The sequence below is a fragment of the Gambusia affinis genome, linkage group LG20 (genome assembly GCF_019740435.1).
Source record: "Gambusia affinis linkage group LG20, SWU_Gaff_1.0, whole genome shotgun sequence".
In the NCBI taxonomy this organism is placed as follows: domain Eukaryota; kingdom Metazoa; phylum Chordata; class Actinopteri; order Cyprinodontiformes; family Poeciliidae; genus Gambusia; species Gambusia affinis.
Genome location: NC_057887.1, coordinates 9,806,487 through 9,830,763, shown reverse-complemented (window position 1 = coordinate 9,830,763; position 24,277 = coordinate 9,806,487). Strand labels below are relative to the sequence as shown.

Below are 24,277 nucleotides of genomic sequence, written 5' to 3'. Positions count from 1 at the left end.
TCAAACGCAGCCGCTGCGCATGGAGCACACTCTCTAAACTGAAATTTTAAAAGCATATTTTCAATAAACTCCAATACTGAAACAAAAAAATCAGTTTTAAAGGAGCAGAACACATATTAAGGAGCTAAATTCAGAGCTGACTCAACTAGCTGCGGCCTGCAGTGGTTGTTGTTAAAGGAGGTGAATGTTAGGAACCTGAATAACATTTGAGCTTCTCCTGTGTCTGTCTGTTGTCAAACTGTGACGCCTTCATGTGAAGCAGTAGATTGAAGCTGAAGGATTCACGGCAGGAAGCATGTGTTGGGTCTCTCTGAGCTGCCGAGCGAGAGGGTGCAGAGAGAAATGTGTGATTCACGTCCCAGAGAGAATTTCAAAAACAAGTTTCTGTCAGAGCTGGGAAGGAAACAACAAAACAGGTGATGGATAAAGCAAAGGCATTTATCTGGAAAACACGCAAAGTAAGATAAGGATTTTACTTCTAACATTCCCTTCAATCTCATCAGTTTGTAAACAAATGAAGTTTGCAAATTAACCATTTCAATAAACTTTATGCTTCTTACAATTTGGGATGATGAAGGAAAATATTTTTACATCCTGCTGAAAAAGTCAGTGAGAAAGAACAATTTTTTATTATTGTGCAACTGTTCAGGTGTTTCAAATAGTTTACATTGCCATGCAAGGCAGAGTGTTTGTTGACAAAATGTTCAGTCTGTCTTATTTTATCAAACACATAGTTCTAGTTAAAGTCAGATTCGTGTAACTCCATGAGTTTATGTTACTAGATGACTGTAACAAAATACTTCTATTTTGAGATTTTCAAATTAGCTGAACGTGAATAAAACTTGATGAATGATGCTGGATTGATGAATCAACTTTGTTTTGGTCTATCTTCACCCATAGATAGATTTGTTAAGTTCCCACATATTTGAGGTTCTAATGCAAACATCAGTATAGAGGTAGGATAATTATCTCTCGTCTGCAACGTCTGATGCAAACACAAGAGAAATTATCATACATTTACATCATTTCTATGGTTGCTTTAAGGTCGATTGAATATAATGGGCAAGTCTCCATCTGGAATCAAGCTGCCATTAGACATTAGACCTTTTGAAATATTTAAAACTTTTATTCTATTCAACTGTGCAAGAAATGTCTGCAAAGAAGGGGGAGTAGTGGGAAAACACATGCAGCTGTAATTGTAGTAAAAAGTGATTCTACAGAGTAATAATTCAGAAACCTGACTACAAATGTGCACACAGATCTCACATGTCCATCTATGACTCTGTTCATAATTATGCTCTAATTTGTGTTGGTTTTGTACAGTACTTCTAGAAGGTACTGTAAATGTGCTAAGTGGGAGAAACCTGTTTCAAACTCAACAAAACCAGAGATAAGAAACTCCTCAGAAGGTGATAGATGTTCCTCACTAACACCAGTAGTTTCCTCCACTGTGAGTCACATTTAAGCACAACTGAAGGGGAGCTAATTGACTCTGCCGAGTAATGAGACTCATCATTCACAGTAAAAAAGACTCGTCTTTGTCTCAGGAATGACAAATCTCTGCTCCGTTTTAACTGCTGTCGCTGCTGCGGGTTTATGGACGCCGCCTGTTTGTCATGCATGGAGGCGTCAAATCACACTGCGCTGCACTTTGTCAGCCTGCCGTAACGGTGACAGCAGGTGTGGGGATGATGCACCGTCCTTTTGTGCCATCACACAGTGACTTCAAGCACTTTCTGCGCTGGGGTGGCCAAGGGTTTAGTCATTATTGATGCAGGCCGGCCCTGCAGCTTGTGGACGGGGATGAATGAGAGGGATGTTAGCGTTTGTCAGAAGGCTGCTCGGCGTTTGAAGCACTGATGGAAGAGACAGACCGCCATCTCTAATGCTTCTCCAGATATCAATCAGTAATCATCTTGTTTAACTTAGTCACAATTCCTTAAAGGTTTCTTCTTTTTCTGGCTTTTCTTTCAATAGCTTTGCCAAGTTGCTGCTTAGCATCTCCAAAACAGGTTTATGAAGAGACCCACTCTAAATGCTTTAAAACAAGCTAACTGTGGTGCAGTTTATTGCAGGAGGAAACTTCATGTGTCTGCATTGTACTCCCAGAATTTACAGAGGAATATTGTAGCGTTTGCACTAATGTGCTCACGGTATTTCACATAGAAGCCAAGACCATATGAGGTGAAGTGTGTTACTGTGTGTTACAGCAGTTGTGTTTTCCAGGGTAAACCTTTTTCTTGTTGTCATTGATCGCTGCCTCTGGTGTGGACGTGCAAACTTCATCTGCATCGGCGTTCCAGCGTTCGGCTGTACGACCGTTTGGTTTTCCTTTCACAATTTTCAGACCTATTTTTTGTAAAGAAATAGGTGTGATAAGCTTTGTGATTCCTGTGTGCCGGTACATGTGGGTCTATTCCTGCAGAACGTTTGGAGCGGTCTGGTCGTGTCTCAGCCTCCTGTAGATAAATGATGCAGGCGATGACTCACACAGCCAGGCTTCCCTCATCCTCTCAGTTTGACCTCTCAGGAGGAGTTTCTTCATCGACCCATCCTGCTGCCTGTCGCTGCAGTGAACAGAAACAAAACCAACACCTGTAATAGTCAGCTTCCTCTCAGGTCTCTTAAATTTTCTTCTTAAGGACTCAGAACATCAAAGGACTGGCTATTTGTTGATTTGCTTACAGACTAAAGAAATGTGACTTTTCAGTTTCAGTGCAATCGATAACAAATAAAATTGTTTCAGTATTTGACATTATACTATTTTGATTAACCTTTCTGTTATAATATATACGTAATATATTTCTGATATGTAAATATTCTTTTTGAAGGCAACACCTTGCTTGCATCTTTGGGTTGTACACAACTGACATGCAGTTTTGTATCATACTTGACTAAATGATTAGTGCTATAAAAAGTTTTTCTGTGTTCAAAGAAGCTTTTAACAAGAAGGTCTGATCACCCAAATGTAGTTTTAGCGGCTTTGCTTCTTATTTGTTTTGGTGTGACGTTAAGAGCATAGATCTTTGTTCAGATTTTCCTTCACATCCATGTTGCGTTCAGTGACCCTCAGAAAATCTAATTCTGTGTGTTTTATCTCCAAAGCAACGTGAGGAGCTTCTGCCCTTCATAAAAGCCGGTACCAGGAGGAACTGATGCCTCCTGCCTTTTTAGAGCTCCAGCCAGAACCAGAACCCGTTTATTTTACCAGTAAAAATTGAGACAGAGGTTGAGAACAGAATCCCAGCTTGGCAGCAATTATGATGCTCATTAGAGAGTTTGTCATCGTAAGCGGCATGATGGAGGAGCATCGTCGTGATAACATGCAAAAATGTTGGAAAGCTATAGGAGCTTCTGAAAGTGACAGGCCAATTTCAAGGCATTAAATTGCAAAGTAAACTTTGAGTCATGTTTTATATATGCAGCATTTTTATGACAACTGAAGGCAACATAGTTTCTTGATTTTCCAGGCACCATGACATGAGCCTGGAAAATTTATAATACTTCCCTTTAAATGTTCACTTATGTCATACAGTAAGTATAATAGATCATGTTGCATTTCAATTTTCTGATCAAAAATACCTTCCCTCTTTGCTGTCTTTCTATTATACTTGCTTAAATCTTCAGACAAATTATGTTGAGTGACTAAACAACAAACAGAATCCTGGATTACTTTGACTGTGAGCTCCCGGTGGTTCTCAGAATCATTAAATGAGGCCTAATTTTTCATATTCCTTCTAAATAAATATCAACAATAATGCAGAATCCTCTTGTGTTTCTGTGTTTATGATCAAAAATCAGATTTTCATAGAAAATGAGGCCAATTGAACTGCGTATTTTCTCACAATCCTTCTCTCCATTAATGAATATCTCTCCATTATGTACAGTAGTAATGTGGACAAATGAACACTTGTTGTGAGACAGACTTGTAGCTGAGAGCAGCAGCATATGTTCCCTAATAACCAAGCAGGTGCTCTTCCACAGCAAGCGGTGATGCGGGCTCGTTATGTCGCTCTCTCGCCGTGCCTGATAGGTTTCCCCGTGCCTCCTCCCATCAGCTCTGGCTTTGTGCTGAATTGCAGAACTGTGGCGGCTCTCATTTCTCACTTTTGCCGCATCACGGTGCGCTTGAAACAAAACGTTGCTTGTGTTTGCAGACAGACGAGAGATTAGATGCTCTGCCCATGCCCGGCCCAAGAGGCCCGAGGATGACGGATTTAATCCCAGATGACATTTTGAAGACAGTGGAGCTGATGGAGTGAACTGGCAAAGGATTATATTTGTTTCTGGGTCAGATGCAGCAAATTTTCCTCACCTTTTCCCCCTCCCTGATTGTTTTTTTTTTTCCCTCCTGTTCCTCTTAGCTGAGAAACCTTCTCCTGGTTCATTCATTAGAGCTTCGTTGACTCAAAGAAGGAATATAATCCTTCGCTTTGTTTACAAACTGCTAAAATGTGCAGCTCTGCCGAACACGGCAGGAGTTGATGTTTGTTGCTGTCATGCTGATCGGTAGCGATAAGAGTGATGAATATTTCACAGTTGCCGAATGTGGGTCGCTAAGAGGAAGCGAGGCCTTGCAGGGAGTGCCATAAATATCTCTCCCTGGTTCTGATGCCTGTGTTCTGTAGATGTATGTGTGTGTGTGTGTGTGTGTGTGTGTGTGTGTGTGGGTGTGTGTGGCTACTGGGTCCAAGGAAACCCTAAAGAGCCTGAGGCGTGTTGCCTCATCTGTAGAGAAATGACTCCACGCTTTAATGTAGTAGAAGCATTTAAAAAGGAAAGAAAAACATGATTTTGTTGTAAAGCCAAAACACTTATTTGTTATTTTGTGCACAGCACCTTCACACTGATTGAACTTTTCCACATAAAAACCACAAACTTCTGTGTTTTGTGATTTCATAGACAAACAAAGTGAGGAGCTAAATTATAAAAGGAAAGGAAAATGGCTTTTAACTCAATAAAAATCTGAAAGGGTGACATTTGTTTTCTGTCCCCTTTACTCTGGTACCCCTAAATAAATACCAAGGTGAGCATACATCTTCAGTCCACTTTGACTGGACTATTCTAAGACAGAGATATTATCTCATCTAAAACATTTTGTTGTTGCTCTGGCTGGATGTTTGGGGTTGTTGTTTTTCACATTTAACTTAGAGTTACACATTTAGATGAAAAACTAAAACATTTTGGATGTAGTGTAATATTAATAAATAATGCCAAATAAATGGATAGAAAGTGCATGTGAACATCAGCTTAGCATGACTACTGACTCTCATTTAGATGTAGAGCTGGACTTTCACTGAACCGAGGAAAAGCATCAAGGAAATGACAAGATCCCTCTGCATTCATACAGAGTTTTAAATACCGTATTTGAATAAGTTATACCACCTTATAAAGAAAACACATAAAGGCCTGCAGACTGCCTCTTCAGTTTCCTCTAAACCTTCATCTGTATTCATAAGAACCGGCCACGCCGCTCCATAAATCGGTAGAGTCGCCTGAAGTCGGATCCCAGCTGCAACGCCGAGTTATTCTCTGGGTGTGACTCTCTGCTTGTGGATGTAGTGTGTATCTGTGAGCTGCTGACAGGAACTCAGTGCTGTGATTCCCCAAGGCTGCTGTCCCCCCAACACACACAGGTACTCATCAGAAGAAAGAAATGTAGAACAAATGATTGTTTAATATTGCAAATATAGAGGCAGACTAGATCACCAGAAGTAAAATGCACTCTAATGTTTTTATGTAATGGAGTCAAAACTACATAGGAAGCCTGTTATGGACAGCATTGCTGGGTTACTTACCATTTAGCTCAGCACTAAAGCTGTTCAATTTTAGGGGAAATTTAACCACAATAATCTTTACTTGGCTGTAATAATTGTGCTATGACTGGTTAAAATTGCCTACCTGTTCAATCCTCCTCAGCAGGACACATTTCAGTGCATTTGGACGACGTTTTTGTCCAAAATATACGGTTTTGTATGTTGCTCTAATTTCTTTGGGTTTTCTTAAGTCATGATCATCGAATCTAACAGACGTCATCTCTTAATAACTTCACATTAAGTTCTTGATGATGTTCTAATTGTTTGACCTGCTAAGGGTATTAATAGTTTAAAAACGAAACTATCTGCAACACTATTTAAGATAACATTTCATAATAAATATAAACTTGTTTCACATCTGCAGGTGGTTTTCAGTGATCAGAGTCAAACATTTAGCAGTTCATGTAACTTTTTACTATAAAACTGAAGGGAAATGTGCAAAGAGCACAGTTTTTTTTTTTTTTACATTATAAAATATGAAAGCAGCTGGCAAAGAAATAAGAAATGAAATTATTATCTGGCATCCTGTAATATCAAATTTGACATATCCTCAACTGTATCTCTTAGACTTCCATTTAAGGATGCTGGAAGATTATGATTTTTGACCCAGTCCAGATGATTTTTAGATGAATTTTGTAATTGTGGTTATTAAACCCGTATAATCCGCTCGTTTGGATGTCTTTCCCGTGATCAATGGCAGATTTCAATCAATCAATCAATCAATCAATCAATCAATCAATCAATCACTTTATTTTGGTAAATTGTCCGCATTAAACACAAGAAGCAACCAAAGAAAAAAAAAGAAAAGAACAATAGACAAACCCACAGTTTACCAAAAAAGGAATAGGCCGAAGCAAAGCTTATTCTTGCCTACCCTATTTTTTTACCTTACAACCTACCAGGATTTTGTGAAAGAGGAAGTGATATCATGCTGTAAATCCCAGCTTGCAATGCATAAAACTGTAAGACACGGCGCGTTAGCGAGCTGCCTGTCTGATGAGCCAGAGGGGGAAATTTCTTCATAAACTGCTGCTCTGAGAAATGTGGCAGGACAAAGGCTGAGGCCCGCGAGGCCTCGTCTGCATGACCGAAGAGGAATGAGGTCATTGGTATCCACGGCGACAGCATAACCTCGCTTTTCCCCAAAAGAAGATATGAGAGGGAAGGGAAGGGAAGATCACAGGAGCGGAGAAATGACTCAGGAATCCTCCGCGGACGAAGCAACAGGACCTGATTGTAAACTCCCGACGCCTGCAACCACAACCCGTCTCATCCCGCCCGTCACCTGCTTTACTCATTTCACGGCTCCGACAGCAGAAAGGCGTCTCTCTGGTCGCTCGCCCCTTTCTCACAGTTATTAGTCATTCTCCGCAAGTGTTGAGTATGACAAGAACTTGGCAGGAGAGGAGCCTCTCTGCTGATCGGTTCTCCTGCAGAGACGAGTCCAACGGCCTGTCCTCTGCCAGAACCCGGTTCCCTCACACTGAACTGAACTGAACTGGGAAGGCTGACGAGAGGCTAGCATAAAGATTTTTTTCTTTACATGGGTGTAAGGAGGAAGAGGAGGGGAAAATAAATTAGGCTGGAAAAAGATAAAAAGGAGGGGATGAGTGAACTGCCCCAGAGCTCAAACCTGCCTGCCAAGATTTGTACAAGACATCTGGAGGATAAACAAAACCTGTCAGTTGTTCGATGGAGGGCAGCCACTTCACCAGATGTTCCGTTTTTTGCTGAACAACTCAGACAGTTTGTCAAAATTACCAACAGTTCAACAAAAAGGGTTGCTGCAGAATGTCATCTGTTCTGGATGTTTTTTTTTTTTTTTAAAGAGGCAGCATTATGTGAAATTGAGTTTTTTTGTTTTTGTTTTTTTTTACCTTTATGTCATGTTACAATGTTATTCCCCCATCAAAAACATGCCTGGTGTGTTGCCTTGATTCTTTAATGCATGTTTGAGAAAACCTTTAATCTCCATGGCAACCATTCAGCCGTGGAAAACACTTGGGTGAACCTAGCTCCGCCTTCAAGGCACAGCTCCTCCTCAGAGCGGCAGTTTCCATGCCCCTCCCCTTTTCAGCTCCTTCAGACTAGCAGCAGCAATTAGCAAACACCCGGTAGAATTTGACATCAGCTGAGCTCATTATAGGAGCTACTTCTCAGTGAAATGCTGGTAAAAATGTTGTTAAGGGGTTAATATAGGAAAGATGTTGTGATGACTTCCTGAAGGCAGAGTTTCAGAAAGAACGGGAGCTTTTAAAGAGACAGATTACCAATTTCAAGGCATTAAATTACAAAATAAAAATTTGTTTAAGTCATAATTGATTTATGTATAGCATAAAAAAAACAAAAACGCCTTAAGTTAACGTACTGTAGTCACTTGATTATGCTATGACATGTCAACATTTGTCTGGAAAACACATAAATCTGCTCCCCGATGTTTTAGATAAAAAAAATATATATTTTAACCAAGAAGCTTGTTTCTAATAGTGAGACAGGCCACTGTAAAATATAATAAAGCAATGTGTTTTTATTTATGCTTTATTTAAATATATTTGGTAACACTTTATTTGAAGGGGACATAAACATGACGATTACACCTGTTATGAACATAAAGGACTCTTTAGGAATGTTTATGTTGTCATAAAGTGTCATTGAGTAAATAATAACACCTTTAATGCAAAGTTGACACTTTTAATGGACTTTTAATGCACCTTTTAGTGCAACTTCGCATTAAAAGTGTTATTATTTACCGCATGACAACAGTCAAAAACATTTATGAAAACTCCTTCATGTTTACAATAGTGTCTTGTCAGTTTTATGCACACTGCCTCAAACGAAGTGTTATGCAATGTCCTAATAAAAAATGATTTATTCTCTTCTCAGTAACTAATGGAAAAAACTTTCAAGTTAGATAATGTGCATTTTTATTTTAAAAGTCTTAACACATTGAAACATTGCAGATTTACTCCAGGACATTGCAGTTTGAAAACCTTATATTGGTCCAGGCGTGGCTCCTACCAGACATTGTTCATAGTCAAACCTGTCTCTTCACTCAAACCTGCCCAGAAATATTAAAGTAGATGTCTTAAAACGGTACATAAATCTTTTGGAAAGGCTTGTAAAGGTGATGGGGAGAATGAGAACTGCCTCATAGGCATTTATTATGAATGCATCAGCTGGCAAAGATAGAAAGTCACATGTCCATAATACAGCTACTGGGAGCAGAAAGGAACAGCGAAGCTCGTGAAAATAAATGGGATTTTTGTGTTTGAGAGAAAGAAGGAGTCGTATAGCAACACAGCTGTCCAGTCTGCGACCCTGAGGTCAGCGTCTTCTGTCTGTAATGTTCTAGTTGCTGCAGTCGCTCTGGTATTCTTAGTTTTGTTTGGGCCGTCTCTGTAAAGACGTGAAAATGAAGGCATCGCGTCAGATCACATGTAAACACGAGGACGTCTCCTCTGAGAGTGTTTTCTGTGTGTGTCGGGTCAGGAGACGCGTATTGGCAGGCAGAGGATGGGAGGTTCCAGCGACTGGAATCATATGAGCATCAGATTTATGTCTTCAGTGACACTTCAGGTCCTGCCTGCAGGCGGCTCAGTGAATATGAAGTTATTTTTAACAGGTTTAACAGAGAGGTAATACACACATATATGTGCATACATAAATATTTAGACCATTTCTAATCTATCTGGACTAGTTTCATTATTATTGTTAAACTGTTTTGTGCTGTTGTTTGTTTTACTCTGGAGGTTTTTATATTTTATGTGCTAAAACATGTACAAAAAATATCAAACTCAAGTTTTTATAAGCTTGGGTTCCTACCAGAAAAGAAAATTAGATACAAAAAGTATTGCTTACATGAAAATCCTCTTTCATGTGATGAAAAATGACCTACAGTGTGTCTGTTTACCTCAGGCTGTTACAGAAAATCCTTTAAATCTTTATATAAAACATAAAAACTTTACTTACTTTCATAATAAAAACTGTTGAACTTTAATATAAAACATGCAAGAGTGACGCGCATCTTTTACGTTTGGAACTGGTCAGGAACTTAAATCTTAAAAAGGTCTGCCACACTTTTCAGATTTCTGATTGTAAAACTAGTCTTGGAAGCCATATGTGTTTCCTTCTACGTCATATTTATTTTTTATTATATGTTGATCTGTCACATAAAATTATGGGTTGCAATTTTATGAGAACGCCAACACAAAGAAAATACAACGAAAAATATGAATCAAGCTTTTCCTCATAAAAACATTTTTTTTGTCTCATAATTTTAAGACATTCTTCTGGTGAAGTTACATCTTCCTTCTGCTAATGTTCTGTCAACATACTCTGTCGTACAACTCACAGGAAGGATGATGGAAATAAAAACTACTTTTTGAAATTTCTTTTGTAATTTTTATTTTAGGAATAAAAGTGAGAAAAAAATCAGTTAACATTAGAAATTGGATCTGGTACGGAAAAAATCTGAGATTTTACTTTTAAGCTCACCTTACTTTGTTATAAATGCCCTAATCAGTACTTTTTCCTCATCGAAATGCTTTTGTGTCATCATGACAAAATATTGTTCAGTCTCTGAAGGTGAAAACTGAATCTCTTAAGGCTTTAAAGAAGCGCACAACCTGCTTTGATTGATTTTATTTTCTGAGCTTTGTGCACTTTTGTTTTTGCTTTGTCAGTTGTGAGGCCCGTAGGGGCTGAGATACTCGGGGTGAATCTGGAATGAGTCGGCCCATTTCATTGTATTCAACTCGGGGAAAAGCTTGAGGGATTTAGAGCTCCTTTAAAGAAAAGGCCTCCGGGGAGCCGGACCTGGACTCGCCGAGCTCTGGCTGTGAACAGCATTTTGATTTGCTGCTGGGAGCAGCTTTGTCCTTCAGTTTTGTGTTATCTTGTGTTGTGTTTGATTGTAATTCAGTGCCGGACTCACATCAGAACCAAGGTGTAACCAAATAATGTGTTGCTAAGCAGATACATTTGTTTTTGACTAAATATTAACTTGGACAAATATAAACTGCCTGTCACTTTATAGTAAAATAGTCAGACACTCTTTGTGTTTTTAGCTAACAGTGTTTTTTGCTATGCTTTCTGTTAGCTTTGTAGCATACATTTTCATTTTGATTTGTGAAACATATACTTTTTATTTCTTCTTTTACAAAATACCCACATATAGATACATTTCTTTTTGTTAGGGAGATATATGTTGCTAAATTTTGTGAGCACAGATTCTGCCTCATTTGCATATTCCTGCAATAAAGTTAAGAAGCCTTAAACTAACAAAAGACATCGCCCGTGTGTAAGTACTGAGACTCGGTGAGAGAAGAAAGTAGGTGACCTTGACGCATAAAGAAGCTGGAGGGTGTGTGTGTGTGTGTGTGTGTGTGCGTGCGTGGGTGTCTGTGTGTGTGTGTGTGACACATAGAGATACAGATCTCATCCGAGGTGTTTTTGTTGTGACAGATGTCAGCTCCACCACCAGCACCGCGCCTCATGCTCCCTTCATGACTCTATTACACTCCACAGCCTCGTTCATCCTCACACACCTCCATGCTAAACCCACCTGCTCAGTTGCTGCCATAGCAACCATCAAATCCACCCCCGCCCTGGTTAGCAGTAAAGGCATGCTGGGTAATTTGACTTCACCTGGAACATTTTCTCCTGTGGGGCTTTTTATTTTATTTTATTTTTTATTTTTTTGTCCTTGAACCATTTTTATGTCATCATAAACAATTTCCCCCTGTCTGGCCCGAACTGAATAAATTATTCACCGTGTAAAACTTTAAAAAAGAAAAAAAAACTGTGCATATTATTACATCATTCAGTCTGGTTGCATTATACAAAATGTTAATGAGTCTGGGTTAAAAAGAAACGTTTGACCTGTTCCAATTCTTATGTTTTTGACTGACACACCTGCTTATGTTCTGTTTATGCTTTTCTTTTGTTCAAATATTGTTCAGACAAGCCTTTCTTAAGTAATTCGACTTATCTGATCGCTGCCCCAGTGTTCATCACATTCTTATCACTGCTACCTTTTTCTTTGTCATCTCAAAACTTCCTTCATGCTGGTTTGATCTTCTGTGTTTCCTCCTGTTCAGAGGCGATTATGTGTTTGGGTTTTTCCTAAAGCCTGCCAATGTTTCCCAATTGAAAACATTCCATGACGGATAAAAGGTTGAAATCTCAGAGGATAAAATAGAGCAACTTAGCTGTAGTCCTTTCAGCCTTCCTGTTACCTGCTGAAAGTCATGCTCTCTCTAGTTGCTGTGAAGCCTGAATGAACTAAAGACATTTCTTGACAATTGAAAACTGTTTCCTTTCAAACATTTTCTTACATTAGTGCACTAAATATAGCTAACTGCTGCACTAAAGCATGTTATTGGCATGTCCACCTGGTAGCATTGACATACGGTGTGTTCACTGAAAGGAAAAATGTAGGACTTTACCCCAAGCATAAATTTATTCAAGTATAAATTCAATGCATTGGCCATTTTTGTTTCAGACCTAACTTTATTGGCCTTTCGTCAAAAGAGCTGTTCAGAAAATCAAATTGCTCTTTTTCTGCTTTTCTTCCGCCTCAACTATTCATAATCTATCAAGATGATTTATCTCTGAGGGAATAAAAATCTTTCAAAACATGAATTTTCTCTCTCCATTTCTATCCTGATCATGTCTCTCCTCCTCCGCCTCGTTTTCTCTCTGCTGGTGGGAATCCCGGCTGTGACGACAGTAGCTGCTGCAATAAAATCCCGACCGCGCAGCAGAGGCTCTGGTCCTGGATCCTGCGGTGCACTTCCAAAGTCAGAGAATTAACAAAACGCTGCAGTGCAAGCCAGACAATATTCTGTACCGTGTGTTCTTTTTCCACCTGTTTTCAATGTCGGCGAGTTGCCGTTTCCATTTGCTTGTATTTCACCAGCCTAAAACATTTTTTCCGTAATATGAAGCATGTGTTTTTCAGCCTCTCCCTTCCGCAGCTGCAAACGTTGTCACGCTGCTTCACGAGAGCCCCCCTCCCCACCCGAGTGGAATCGTTAGCGCATCAGGAACAGTGGGCCTTCTCCTGTCCTTACAGATTTGTAAAAACCCAACAACAAGGAGCTGTTGGCTGCTGCATTTCACTGAATGGGGAGATTTCACCACTTTGAGAGTTACATGAGATGCGTTCAAATAGACGTCCTCTAGTTTTTTATTACCGTACTTTTGTAGTAAACATTAAGTTTTCCGTGTCATGTCTTATTTATGTGTCCGTTTTTCTCTTTTTCAAAAGCTGAAGGTGAAAGATGGCCCTTCAAAAGTAAAAGTCCAGATTTTATTCTGGTTTTCAACCCGTCAGAAGACTCAAAGGCACGACCCGCCCAGTCTGACTGAACTTACAATTTTTGGCAAAGAGCAGTAGGCAAAAGTTTGTGACTGTGGTTATTATGTCAGACATTGTGAAGAAGTTTAAAGGGTATAAATACACTAGACACTATAAGAGTTCACACTGCAAACTTCAATATGTGTTCCCTTTATTCTGTGAAATACTCTGAAACTTATAATAACTGAACAGACCAGTTATTCCAGAGAAAGACCTGAGAAAGCCTCGGGTCTTTCTCACCAACACTGCCTCATATTCTGTCAGTCTGAAATCTGCTGTAAACAGTTCAACTCTGATAACATCTGTATCTTTCCACATCTGGGGAACCGAGAGCTGTTAAGATTTCAGAAAATGGATTCTTGCTGCCATTAAATCCAATGCTTACAGGCTTAAATATCTGCTTCTGATGAAACGTTGTGTAAACAGAGAAGAGAGTGACACTCTGGGAGGCGAGGAGGAATAAAAGCAGCATCCCGTTGTCCTCCTGAGCCCAGCCTCTTTTCCCTCAGACAGATCAATAATCATTCAGCTGCAGCACTAAGACCTCTGACTCCGCTGTGAGATTGTTTTCTTTGTGTCAGGATGGTATATTCTGTCATAAAATATAGCCTTTACCTTTTTTAGTTTGTTTCTGAGACCCATTTGACAGGAGTAGCAGAAAATACAACAGGAGTTTGAGAAACAAAGGAGCGGCTGGTCAGGTCTAATTCTTCAGACTGACATTCCCCTTCCTCGCCGCCTCCTCAGCCTCCTCCTCTCACTCTGCTTCCCCCCTCTTTCTGTCTGCTTCCTGTCACCGGGCTGCTGCCTGAGAGCAGGTGTGTTATCACCTGTCAGCAGGGGGGATGTGGAGGAGAAAGCTGCAGACCAGAGTCTGGCGCGGGAGCAGCGTGGCGCTGTAAGTCCACTCAGCCCCAGCGGCGTGTCGGCCGGAGGGTTTTCTATTGGACTATGTTGCAGCAGACTCTGTTTGTGGCAGGATGCTGCCTCAGTGGGCGGGTTCTCAGGGCCGCTCAGGAAGCTTGGTGAGGTGGACCCATTTGATTTGTTGCTTATTCTTGGTCTGTTTAAGTTTAAGTTGGCTTTTGTTGCTGTTCTTTATAGTAATTCAGCCTGCTCTGAAGAAAATACCTGCTCAATTTCCTTAATTATATTTGTTATACAATTTACGCACTTCAGGCATTGGTTCTGAAAACTTCAAACAGTTTCTTGGCTGTTTTTAGTCATCTTTAGGCAGTAATTATTTTGTATTTCCTTCTTTAAACATGTCCTGATTTTCCCCCCTGACCATGTAATCAAGTTCTATAAAGGCCTGATAATGAGAGCTTGGTTTAATTCAGGAATGGCCCGGATCTTAACTTTCATTTGGATTCTGACTGTTTCTCAAAACCTCTGAACATGCTTTCTTCCTGGATTATCCTGTTTTTATCTCCATCCATCCATCTTCTCATCCGTTCTAACAAGCATTCATGTTAGTTAGAACATGAACGTTCGCTATTCTAGCTAAAGAATAACGCTCCCACACCATGATCTTGCCACCACCGTGTTTTCCCGTAGCTATGGAGTGAGTCAGGGGATTTTCCATGTTGGTTTTCCATCACTGCTGTTGCAAATCAACCAAAAAGGTTTAGTTTTGTTCTCCTCCTGAGCACCATCTCCAAAATCAGAGACGGTTGAAGCCTTTTGGCGCCCTGAGCGAATAACCCAATTAAACAATTCCTTATCTCCACCCTAAGAAATACTGAACCACAGACAGGAACCTTGGTTTGCACTTTGGCTCTCAGCCATGAGATACATGCACACCTACAAATTGCAGCCAGGATTGGCTGTGCTGGTTGTTGGGAGACCAAAGGAAGGTGTACATTCAGGCTGCAGTATGTATCTAAAATATACCTGTTACTATTAAAGATAAAGTGCAGAGGCTGTAACGTCGATGACAATGAAGAGGCAAGATCAGCAACTCATGTTTGTGATGCTTTAGAAATATTAGCAAGACGTTCCTGTTTTCTATCTATAGCTACTGAGGTCATGACATTGACAATCTTGTGACAAGGACACAAAAACATAACCCATATGTAAAATGTGTGATATGCATGATTCTGTCTGAAAATGTATCCTCGCAGAGTGCTACATTGAGACAAATGTAATACATGTTGTATTTTCATCTCACTTATTTCCAGCCCAGACATTCTCAGCTGTCATTTTTCCACAGAAAGGATTTTTTCCTCGTCGCCCTAACAGCCTCCTCTCTGTCTTGTTTTCTTTTTCCAGAGCTGAAAAAACAGAAGTATTGAGTGAGGACCTACTGCAGGTACTAATAAGTCTTCATCAAATACGTGTGAGCACTTGAGTGAGGGTCTTTCTTGGGGAAAAAAAAGAAATCATTAGAGGTGCAAAGTATTCGGTTATCATGAAATGACTTTTTCCAAATGGCTCCAAGAGCCGCCTTCAGGCAACTGTAATGAGCGCAGAAATAAAAATTTTCTTCAGCACAATAGGCTGAACGTCCCGAGTGATTGATCCGGGGTGCAGCATTGTAATTGACCAGATTAATGATGCCTTCGGTGGCATCAGAGTCTGCTCCACTGGGTTGGTTTAATAATGAAATGAAAGGCGTTTAAGCACAGGTGGAGTAATAGTGTTTATATGCCAGCATAAAACAGCTACAGTGTCTAAATTTATTTAAATCATACCATTTCTTTTTTTTATACCATCATGGTCGAGTCGTTCTCATGTGCGTTTTCTGTATTGCTGTGTGTTTGTTTCAGGTCGAGAAACGACTGGAGTTGGTCAAGCAAGTTTCCCACAGCACACACAAGAAGCTGACTGCCTGTCTGCAGGGTCAGCAGGGTGTGGACGTGGACAAGAAGTCTGTCAGGTCGCCCTCGGTGAGACTCGACTGTCCAAAGGTTGCTAAAAAACATTAAACTGTGTGAAAATTGGGGTTTCTCGACAGATTTGATTAAAGCTGGTGCTTTGCAGACTTTATCTTTACCTCAAAGAGGATACAGGTTTTTGTTTCTATTTTAAAGGTTGGATTATGGATTTGGAATCTGCAATCAGTAAGTTGCTTGCTAAACATCATTTAGATAGAATCAGAACAAGGCTGTGATTCATTATTTGAGAATTTTGTCTATGAAATGTTTGGTAAAAACATATCTTAAAAACGTTTCAGGACACTTGAAGGAAAAGAAAATCAATGAAGAACAGAACAAAAATACCTTTCAACTGGGCTGTAACTAAATGTGGTTTAAGTGTTGATTTTATTACTAACTATAAATATTGAATTTTATCATTTCTGTTTCATCCTTCCTATATTAGAACTGGTTGTGCAATCAAAGAAACAATAGAAAGATGAAACTGATGAGTTTGTCTAATAATAAAAGTGTAAGAAACAGAATGTGCCTTATATATATAATACCAGAGTTTTATTTGGGAAATTGACATGTTCTTATTTTTAATGATCTATTATATTTTCCAATGTGACTCATTACTCAGGGTGACCCAACCAGAGGGGCAGTACTAACACTTGACTTCCAGGCATCCACAATTTCTCTGTTGATTATTTTTGCCAGTCCAGCCAATGTACTACAACAAATATGGGCATGTTGGCTAAAGTTGGGTATTTCATCTCCAGCTTTATTAAAGTGTCGAATCAGTTTTGTTTTTAAGGAATCAGGAAGGAAGGCATTGGATCATCTCCGGCTCAAAATCTAAAATGCTTTAAAAACTGAGAGTCGTTAAACCTTTATGACAGTCAGGGCCGCCGTAAAATGCTGATGGAGATTCTTTGAATGCATCGGTTTTTCTGTGCTGACACGTGATGTGTCTCACGTGTTAATCACGGTTTTCGGTGATTGCCGACACATTTCACTGCTAAGGCTGACTCACTGACTGTTTCTGCTCGTCTCTTTTCAGAAAAAGCTTCCTCTTACAACACTTGCACAATGTATGGTGGAGGGGGCGGCCGTGCTGGGGGACGAGTCTCTCCTGGGGTGAGTGCTCCAATACCTGTCACAACATTTTTAAAGGAAACCCCAGTGAGTAGAGACCGTGATGACTTCTCTGCTTAAACGTGTTTCGCCTTCGGATGCAGGAAGATGCTGAAGCTCAGTGGCGAGACGCAGGAAAAACTGGCTCAGGAGCTCATCTCATTCGAACTCACCATCGAGAAGGATGTGATCGAACCGCTGTGTGACCTAGCAGAGGTAGACATTTTTCTTTTATTTCATGTCTTAGTCTGAATTCAGAAAATGTAAATTATTACTGCTATTAAAGACTTTAACATTTTTTGACACTGTATTGCAGGGTTGGACCGAGTCTATTTTTAAATACAGTCAAACTTTTCAAAAAGAAAAAAAAAAGACCTGGGCTATTTAGGATTACAGTATACCTAGTCACATTTAAGATATTGTTTTATAAATGTGTTTAGGGATGATTTAAAACAGGCTGTTCATGCATTAAAAAAACTGCTAACTTCTTGCAGCTGAAAGTGAGACAAAAGTTACAGACTGATGTCAGAGATTAGCAGAAAGCTGCAAGAAGTGCCTCTCTGCAGTTATTTCAGCCCAAAGAGGGTCTCTGAACATTTTTCACAGTTGGAATCCAGACTTTTGTTAATATTTTATTATTATTGAACAAGCAAAATAATGAAATTGTTTTTATTAATTCACTCTTTATGCTGGGAAAAAAAGAGATTAAACATCAATATTTGAAAATTTTGTAATAAAGACCTGATTTAATGAGGAGAGTCCTGAATTTCTTATATTTCTTAAGCTAAAGGATGCAAAGGAGTTAATCGTAGAAGTAAATATTATTTTGAGTGTGTCGAAACTTAGAAACCAGGTTGGTGTAGAAAAACAATATTCTCAGAACGAGGAGCTTCCAGTGCTTGCTCCACATTTAGATAATTGTGAAACACATGCCTGGTGGTGCCGCTTACAATAATAAAACTGTTCTGCATCATCATCATCTTCTTCCTCTTCTTCTTTTTTAAATCAAACAACAACTCTCTGCTCCGTCTTCTCAGGTGGAAATCCCAAACATCCAGAAACAAAGGAAACATTTAGCAAAACTGGTCCTGGACATGGACTCTGCTCGCACAAGGTGAGGTGGAAACATGCATGGCTTTATTGTAAAGGTGAATAGACATCACGCTTCCCAGTCTACGAACTGGGAAACTTTATCCCTGTGAACAAAATCCTGCTGAAGTTTCCCACTGAATGTCACCAGGATTTGATTGCACACCTGTGAACTCCCAACACTGCACTCTGTGTTAAAATGACTCAATCACCTCCGGCTGTTGCTATTTGAATGAGACATTTACTCTTTATTACGACATTATTTAATAATTTTGTGGCTCAGCACGCTGTTAACGTTGCTCCTGTTAAACTACAGGAGAGAGCAGACTGATTCATGCTCACACACCTGCTATTAAACATACTTAATGCGAAAATATTTAATTTAGTTTAATTTTTTATAAACAAACACCAAACAGCACCTCAAACCTTGTCGCATAATCTCTACAGCTTCTCAAATTGTTCTAAAAAATAAGAGCATGGCAAAGAGAAAGGTTTACAGTGAGTTGGATGTGAGGCGGGACACAAGAAGAAAAAAGAAAACGACTTTTGTTGACTGGCTGGATGAAGAGATAGAGCTGAGCGGATGTGCAGCAAGTTAGAAATGAAAATAAACGAGGGCGAGGAAATGGAGGGAGTATTTCAAAGAAAGAAAATCACAGTAAAATACATAAGGTGCGCAGCTGTAATGTGACAAAATGTGGAAAAGTTCAAAGGATTTCATTACTTCAAAGAATGACAATAATCTTTTATTGTTACAATGAATTTTAGTTAATAGATGTTTGAATTATGAGTTTATTCCATTGTGTTAGACAGCACAGACAGTAACTTATAAAATGTAAATATTTCCATGACATTTTCAGACCATATTTTCATTTCTTTCTTCAACTCCTGCTGACTCATTGTTGTATCAGAGTTATCATCAGCAGTGACATTCAGGATGTTATTTTGCTCACTGCGGTCAAGTCTGGTGGGTTTTTAAAGTGACCCAAATATGAAGCAATTTCTCCCGTCGTCCTGCTGTGTGCAGAACTCCTCTGGCAGCGCTCCACATCATCTGCACTCGGACGGAAAGCCAGCCAACTATGCAGACACACAGACGGAGGACAGAATTAGAAAAGGAAATAACTTGAGTTCAGGAGACAAAATTATAACTCATTGTTTTGCTTATTTTAATAAATCAGTTGAATTTATTTTTAGATTCGTTTTCAGGAACAAAAATCAAAAGCATCTTTTACCGTCCTCGTAACAGTTTTGAAGGCCTTAGAGATGCATAAAATATTTTTGAAACCACATCGCCGGCGTATATACTTTGCAAACACCCTGACATACGTTTTGCCCAGGTACTACCAGTCTAACAAATCCTCGGGACTATCCAGCAATCTGCAGCCAACAGGAGCCAAGGCCGACCACCTCAGGGAAGAGATGGAGGAGGCAGCCAACCGCATGGAGATCTGTCGAGTCAGTGAATATTATCTTAAATGTCAATGAGAGAGAAACGCAGTGCTGTGAAGGACTGTTTGCTTCCTGGTTGGTAGTTGTTCTCTGTTTTTGCTCTATTGTCACAGTTAATCGATTCAGATCATCAAACGATTTTTAATATTGAACAAAGATAACCTGAGTAAAAACAAAAAGCTAATTTCAAATGAGGATTTTAATTACTAATGGGAGGGGGACGGCGGGGAAGTCTGTTATGCATTTGGAATGTTCAGAGTTGCTATGGTAACAGTAGCCCGGGGGAACGGAACATGGCAGTTGAATAGTGACAGCTGATCCACGGTGGAGGTTTGAATAATCAACACAACAAGAATGAAACAGTGAAACGCCTCCATTATCTTCAATGTTGTGACCAAAACATAACACAAACCAACCTGGCCCTCTGTGGAAAAGGAAGCGGCTACAGGATGATAAAAGGCCTGTAGGAGTCGGGGAGTCTTGAGTCTTGAGTTGAAACTGTCTGACATGAGGTTGTCAAAAAAAAAGTCTCAATATTACCTCACCAGTCAAGAAAGACGTCCAGTGAACAGCTGAAAGAAAAGAAATGGAGAAAACATGGAACAATGGAGAACCTTTCCAGGCGAGGCCACTCTAATAAAACTTGTTGTAGGGCTGTAGCTCTTGAAAACTGGAGTTTGTCGGATACTCCAAGCCTAGACTTAAAATGTTTTGTCATAATCTCAAACAAGCTGTTTATGCTCAAGAACCCTCCAGTGTGGAGGGTGAGTTAAAGTCCCACTATAGTATTGTAAAATTCTCGTTACCAGCAGTTACGCCTGATGTCAGCTATCGCCATCAAGGGTGGCATAACCAGTTATTGTTAGGAGGTAATTACGTTTCCCCACAGGGGCCAGTTGATTTGGACAGATTTTTCCTCCAGGAAATGAAATCATCACTTGAAAACTGCACCGTGCATTTATTTTATTTAATATTAACATATATTTGATCTGAAAGAAGAAATCTGTAAGGGGGTTGCTACTTTTTTATTGCACCAAGTTTACCTTGAAGAGATGTTTTTTAGTACATAACCTAAAAAAAAACCTTATTGATTTCTAAGCCTTTTTATGAGTATAACATTACAAAAGGGATTGTTTTGGCACCTTTCATTTATTACATCAGTACCTTCACTGTCCTCCAAGGACGACTTCCATCATAACAGCAGGTTATTATTGTCCCTATTTGCCTGCAGTTGGTTTGTGTGATCGGTTGTCTTGTTTTCTGTCTAACCAGGATCAGTTATCAGCCGACATGTACAGTTTTGTGGCCAAAGAAATAGACTATGCAAGCTACTTCCAGACAGTAAGTCCAACAGCTGCACAAGCTGCGACGCAGGCGTCCAACCAGCCCTTGTCCTCGGCTGACCCTTTGGTCTCTCTGTGTCTCTGTCCAGTTGATAGAAGTCCAGGCAGAGTACCACAGGAAATCGTTAGAGCTGCTTCAGTGTGTTTTGCCGCAGATCAAAGCTCATCAGGGTGAGTCTGAGTTTACAGATTGTGATTCTGCCTCTCTCTTAGTGTCTGTGTCAGTTCGTGTGACAGTGACGTGTACATTATAAAGTACTGTTATGCAAAATGCAGCATTTGTTGTAATTTAAAAATGGGAAAATAAAACACAACTAGAAAAACAACTAGGGAAGCTCTGTTTGCAGAAAAAAACTGGAAAGTAACTTTGCAGTAAGACGAACCTTAAAAAACAAGATTTGTGTTATGAAATTACTAACTTGCTTATCCATAAGTCTGACTCATTTATTTGGAGAATCGGTAAACTTCATTTTGAAGGATCAAATCGGTCTCTTCTTGTTCACCTGGTTATCTCTACAAGGAATTTAAAGTCCAGTAATGATCCTATTTACACTAGATTTAATGTCTTATTTTGAAAATAATGTGGTGATTAATTTTGAAAGCATAAATAAAAAAAAAAAACATTGGGATTTTGGATCCTTGTTTTGTTATAAAATCACACTGTAACTTTGGCGATAATATGTAAATTTATAAAGTTTGCGTGTAACACCTGCACTATAGTAATATACAAATATGAGTATTTTATTACGTGAGGTATCTGACTGCATTATGTTTGAAGTTTTCATCATATGGTTCCCTGGTTGATTGCTGGTGTAGACCAACTGGGAGGCTGAAAGCAGCAGTAATCCAGATCACATGAGACTGTTTGTTTTCTGAAGAGTACGTAGTAACTTCATTTTGACAGCGTAAATAAAACCCTTCTTTATTGCCGGTTTAAGCGGATTAGAAATTTTGATTATTTTATCCTTTTAACCTATGAAAGACCAATACACTTATTTTGAAAAGCATCCCTGAGCTTTTCTTTAAAAGTCCCAACTTTAAACCAAGAGCCCCAACAAATGGGAGCTGCTTGAAAAAAATCTTTAAGCTGTCAGTAGCAACAAGTATATGTCGCCCACTCTTGGTTATTTTCATTCATTACGTAGTTAGGAGCAAAGGCCACATTTGAGAGGATAGTAATAAAATTAAAGAAGAAGTTCAGAGGTGGAGAGAAGTCTGAGTTTCAAGCAAAAATTCATAAACATTATGTAACTGGAGTGTTACATGGAAACGTTTAAAGGAAGTTTTAATTATGCTGAATTCAACCGAGGTCCTAAAGTTAAACGGCTACTATAATTATAGAAAACACAGAAAAATGCTTCAGATAATAAATTAATTCATACAGCAAATTTTCCAAAAATACTGATCTGTAGCAATCATTGGAACATGGCGGGATTATTAAGGCAGAGTTAGTGCTGTTTATCTAATTGTGTGTGTGCGTGGTTGTGTGTGTGTGTGTGTGTGTGTGTGTGTGTGTGTGTGTGTGTGTTTGACAGAGACCTGGGTGGAAAAACCATGCTACGGGAAATCATTAGAGGAGCACTTAGCGCTGAGTGGGAGAGATATCGCCTTTCCTATTGAAGCCTGTGTCACTATGCTGCTGGAGTGCGGCATGCAAGAGGAGGTAAACACACTTCACGCTTACAAAACGCATTTACAGAAAGTGAAGCATTATTGTACGTTCAGTCAGTCTTAATTACTGCAGGGACTCCTAATGAGATTCACACTTAAATGTTTCACGGCTTGGAAAAAAAAGAAAAAAATCCCAGTTGGTTTAATTAAAAATCTACAGCAAGAAATTATCCAGTTTTTGCGTTTTGGGGATGCAAAGCTGTGCAGTTACACCGCTGGACCACGGTGATTTAAAGAGAAACTGATCAACCCTGCAGCTTAGGACAACAAAATTCCCCTCCTGACGTCTCTCATTACTATTAACAATAATAAAACATGTTTCACACGACGTTTGTCCAACCTGTCTTCCGCTGTGACAGCTTGATGTTTTGTGTTTTCAGGGTTTGTTCCGAATCGCTCCTTCGGCCTCCAAGCTGAAGAAGCTGAAGGCGTCTCTGGACTGTGGCGTGATGGACGTCCAGGAGTTTTCCACAGACCCACACGCCATTGCAGGTGAGTGAGCAACGCCAATACAGCTTACTGGTAAAAATGTTTAAAAAGCATGACGATAAATTCATCTTTTATTGTGGTAGTATAAAATTACAGAAGGAAAAATGACACTAACAGTCCGTAATAAATAAACGTAATTGAAGTATTTATAAAATTTCCACTACACTCCTTTTGTTCTTTGGGAACTTCTAATTGTTAATCCGGGAGATTTATTTTCTCCGGCCAATTTATCTTAGCTTCTGTTCAAAATGGGAAAAACAGGAGAACAGATCTTTCCTTTTTCATTTGCATTTCCATCTAAACTCGACCTTTGAATGTTATAAAAATGTCGTATCTTCAAATCGAGCCGCCCATTTCAGAGTCTGTGCTCTTATGCAGAAATGAAAAGAAAATGTCTGATTACATCCACATGTAAGTAACATCAGAGAGTTTTCATCGCTGGACGAAGCTGCAGCTGGGAGGAAAGAAAAGATCAGTTTTCTGTGTGCCACTGTCACTTCACTGCTTTTAAATCAGAACCACGATGGACTACAAAAGAAAGAAAAGCTTTCAGGCTATTATGGTGCTGTTATTGATTTTTTTTTTTAAACATTTTTTATGACAGCACTGCTTTTTTTTTTTTTTTTTGCTGCAGCTGACTGCTGCACAATGCTGCTGTCAGAGAAAAACACATTTATCAAGAATAAGAAAAGCTAAGAGATGTGTTGTAGCCTTAAATCGATATTTTTCATTGAACTGCTATTGTTTAAGAAGTTCCCTTACCAGAGTAAACATTCACTGGCAGGTTGTTTTGATTACAAAGTGATGGAAAAACTGTAAATACATTAAAGAAGCAATTAATTAGTTAAATACTTGAATGAATCATCAAATACATCAGGAAAAAAATTAAATGCAGAGATCATTAATTAAACATTTGATTTACTTTGCGAAATTGGGATGTTTATATTAAATTTTATAATAACAGAGCACAAGAGTAGCTGTGAAAAATGTAGCAAAACAGAGCAGGAATGAAAACCTTTTTAAAATCTTCCTGTTAATTCAGCCTAATTAGACTTATATACTTTT

At 39.3% G+C, this 24,277-nt stretch overlaps 1 protein-coding gene across 2 annotated transcripts in view; it reads left to right on the top strand.

Moving 5' to 3' along the window:
• Positions 1-24,277, top strand: part of LOC122823171 (rho GTPase-activating protein 44-like) — a 61,567-nt gene that overhangs the window by 16,421 nt on the left and 20,869 nt on the right. For both annotated transcript variants that reach the window (XM_044102523.1, XM_044102522.1), the window contains exons 2-11: positions 15,448-15,487; positions 15,945-16,064; positions 17,095-17,171; positions 17,273-17,384; positions 18,206-18,282; positions 19,598-19,715; positions 20,982-21,050; positions 21,142-21,223; positions 22,588-22,715; positions 23,104-23,215. In XM_044102523.1, coding sequence (XP_043958458.1) covers positions 15,448-15,487; positions 15,945-16,064; positions 17,095-17,171; positions 17,273-17,384; positions 18,206-18,282; positions 19,598-19,715; positions 20,982-21,050; positions 21,142-21,223; positions 22,588-22,715; positions 23,104-23,215 — 935 coding nt within the window. The remainder of the gene's footprint in view (positions 1-15,447; positions 15,488-15,944; positions 16,065-17,094; positions 17,172-17,272; positions 17,385-18,205; positions 18,283-19,597; positions 19,716-20,981; positions 21,051-21,141; positions 21,224-22,587; positions 22,716-23,103; positions 23,216-24,277) is intronic.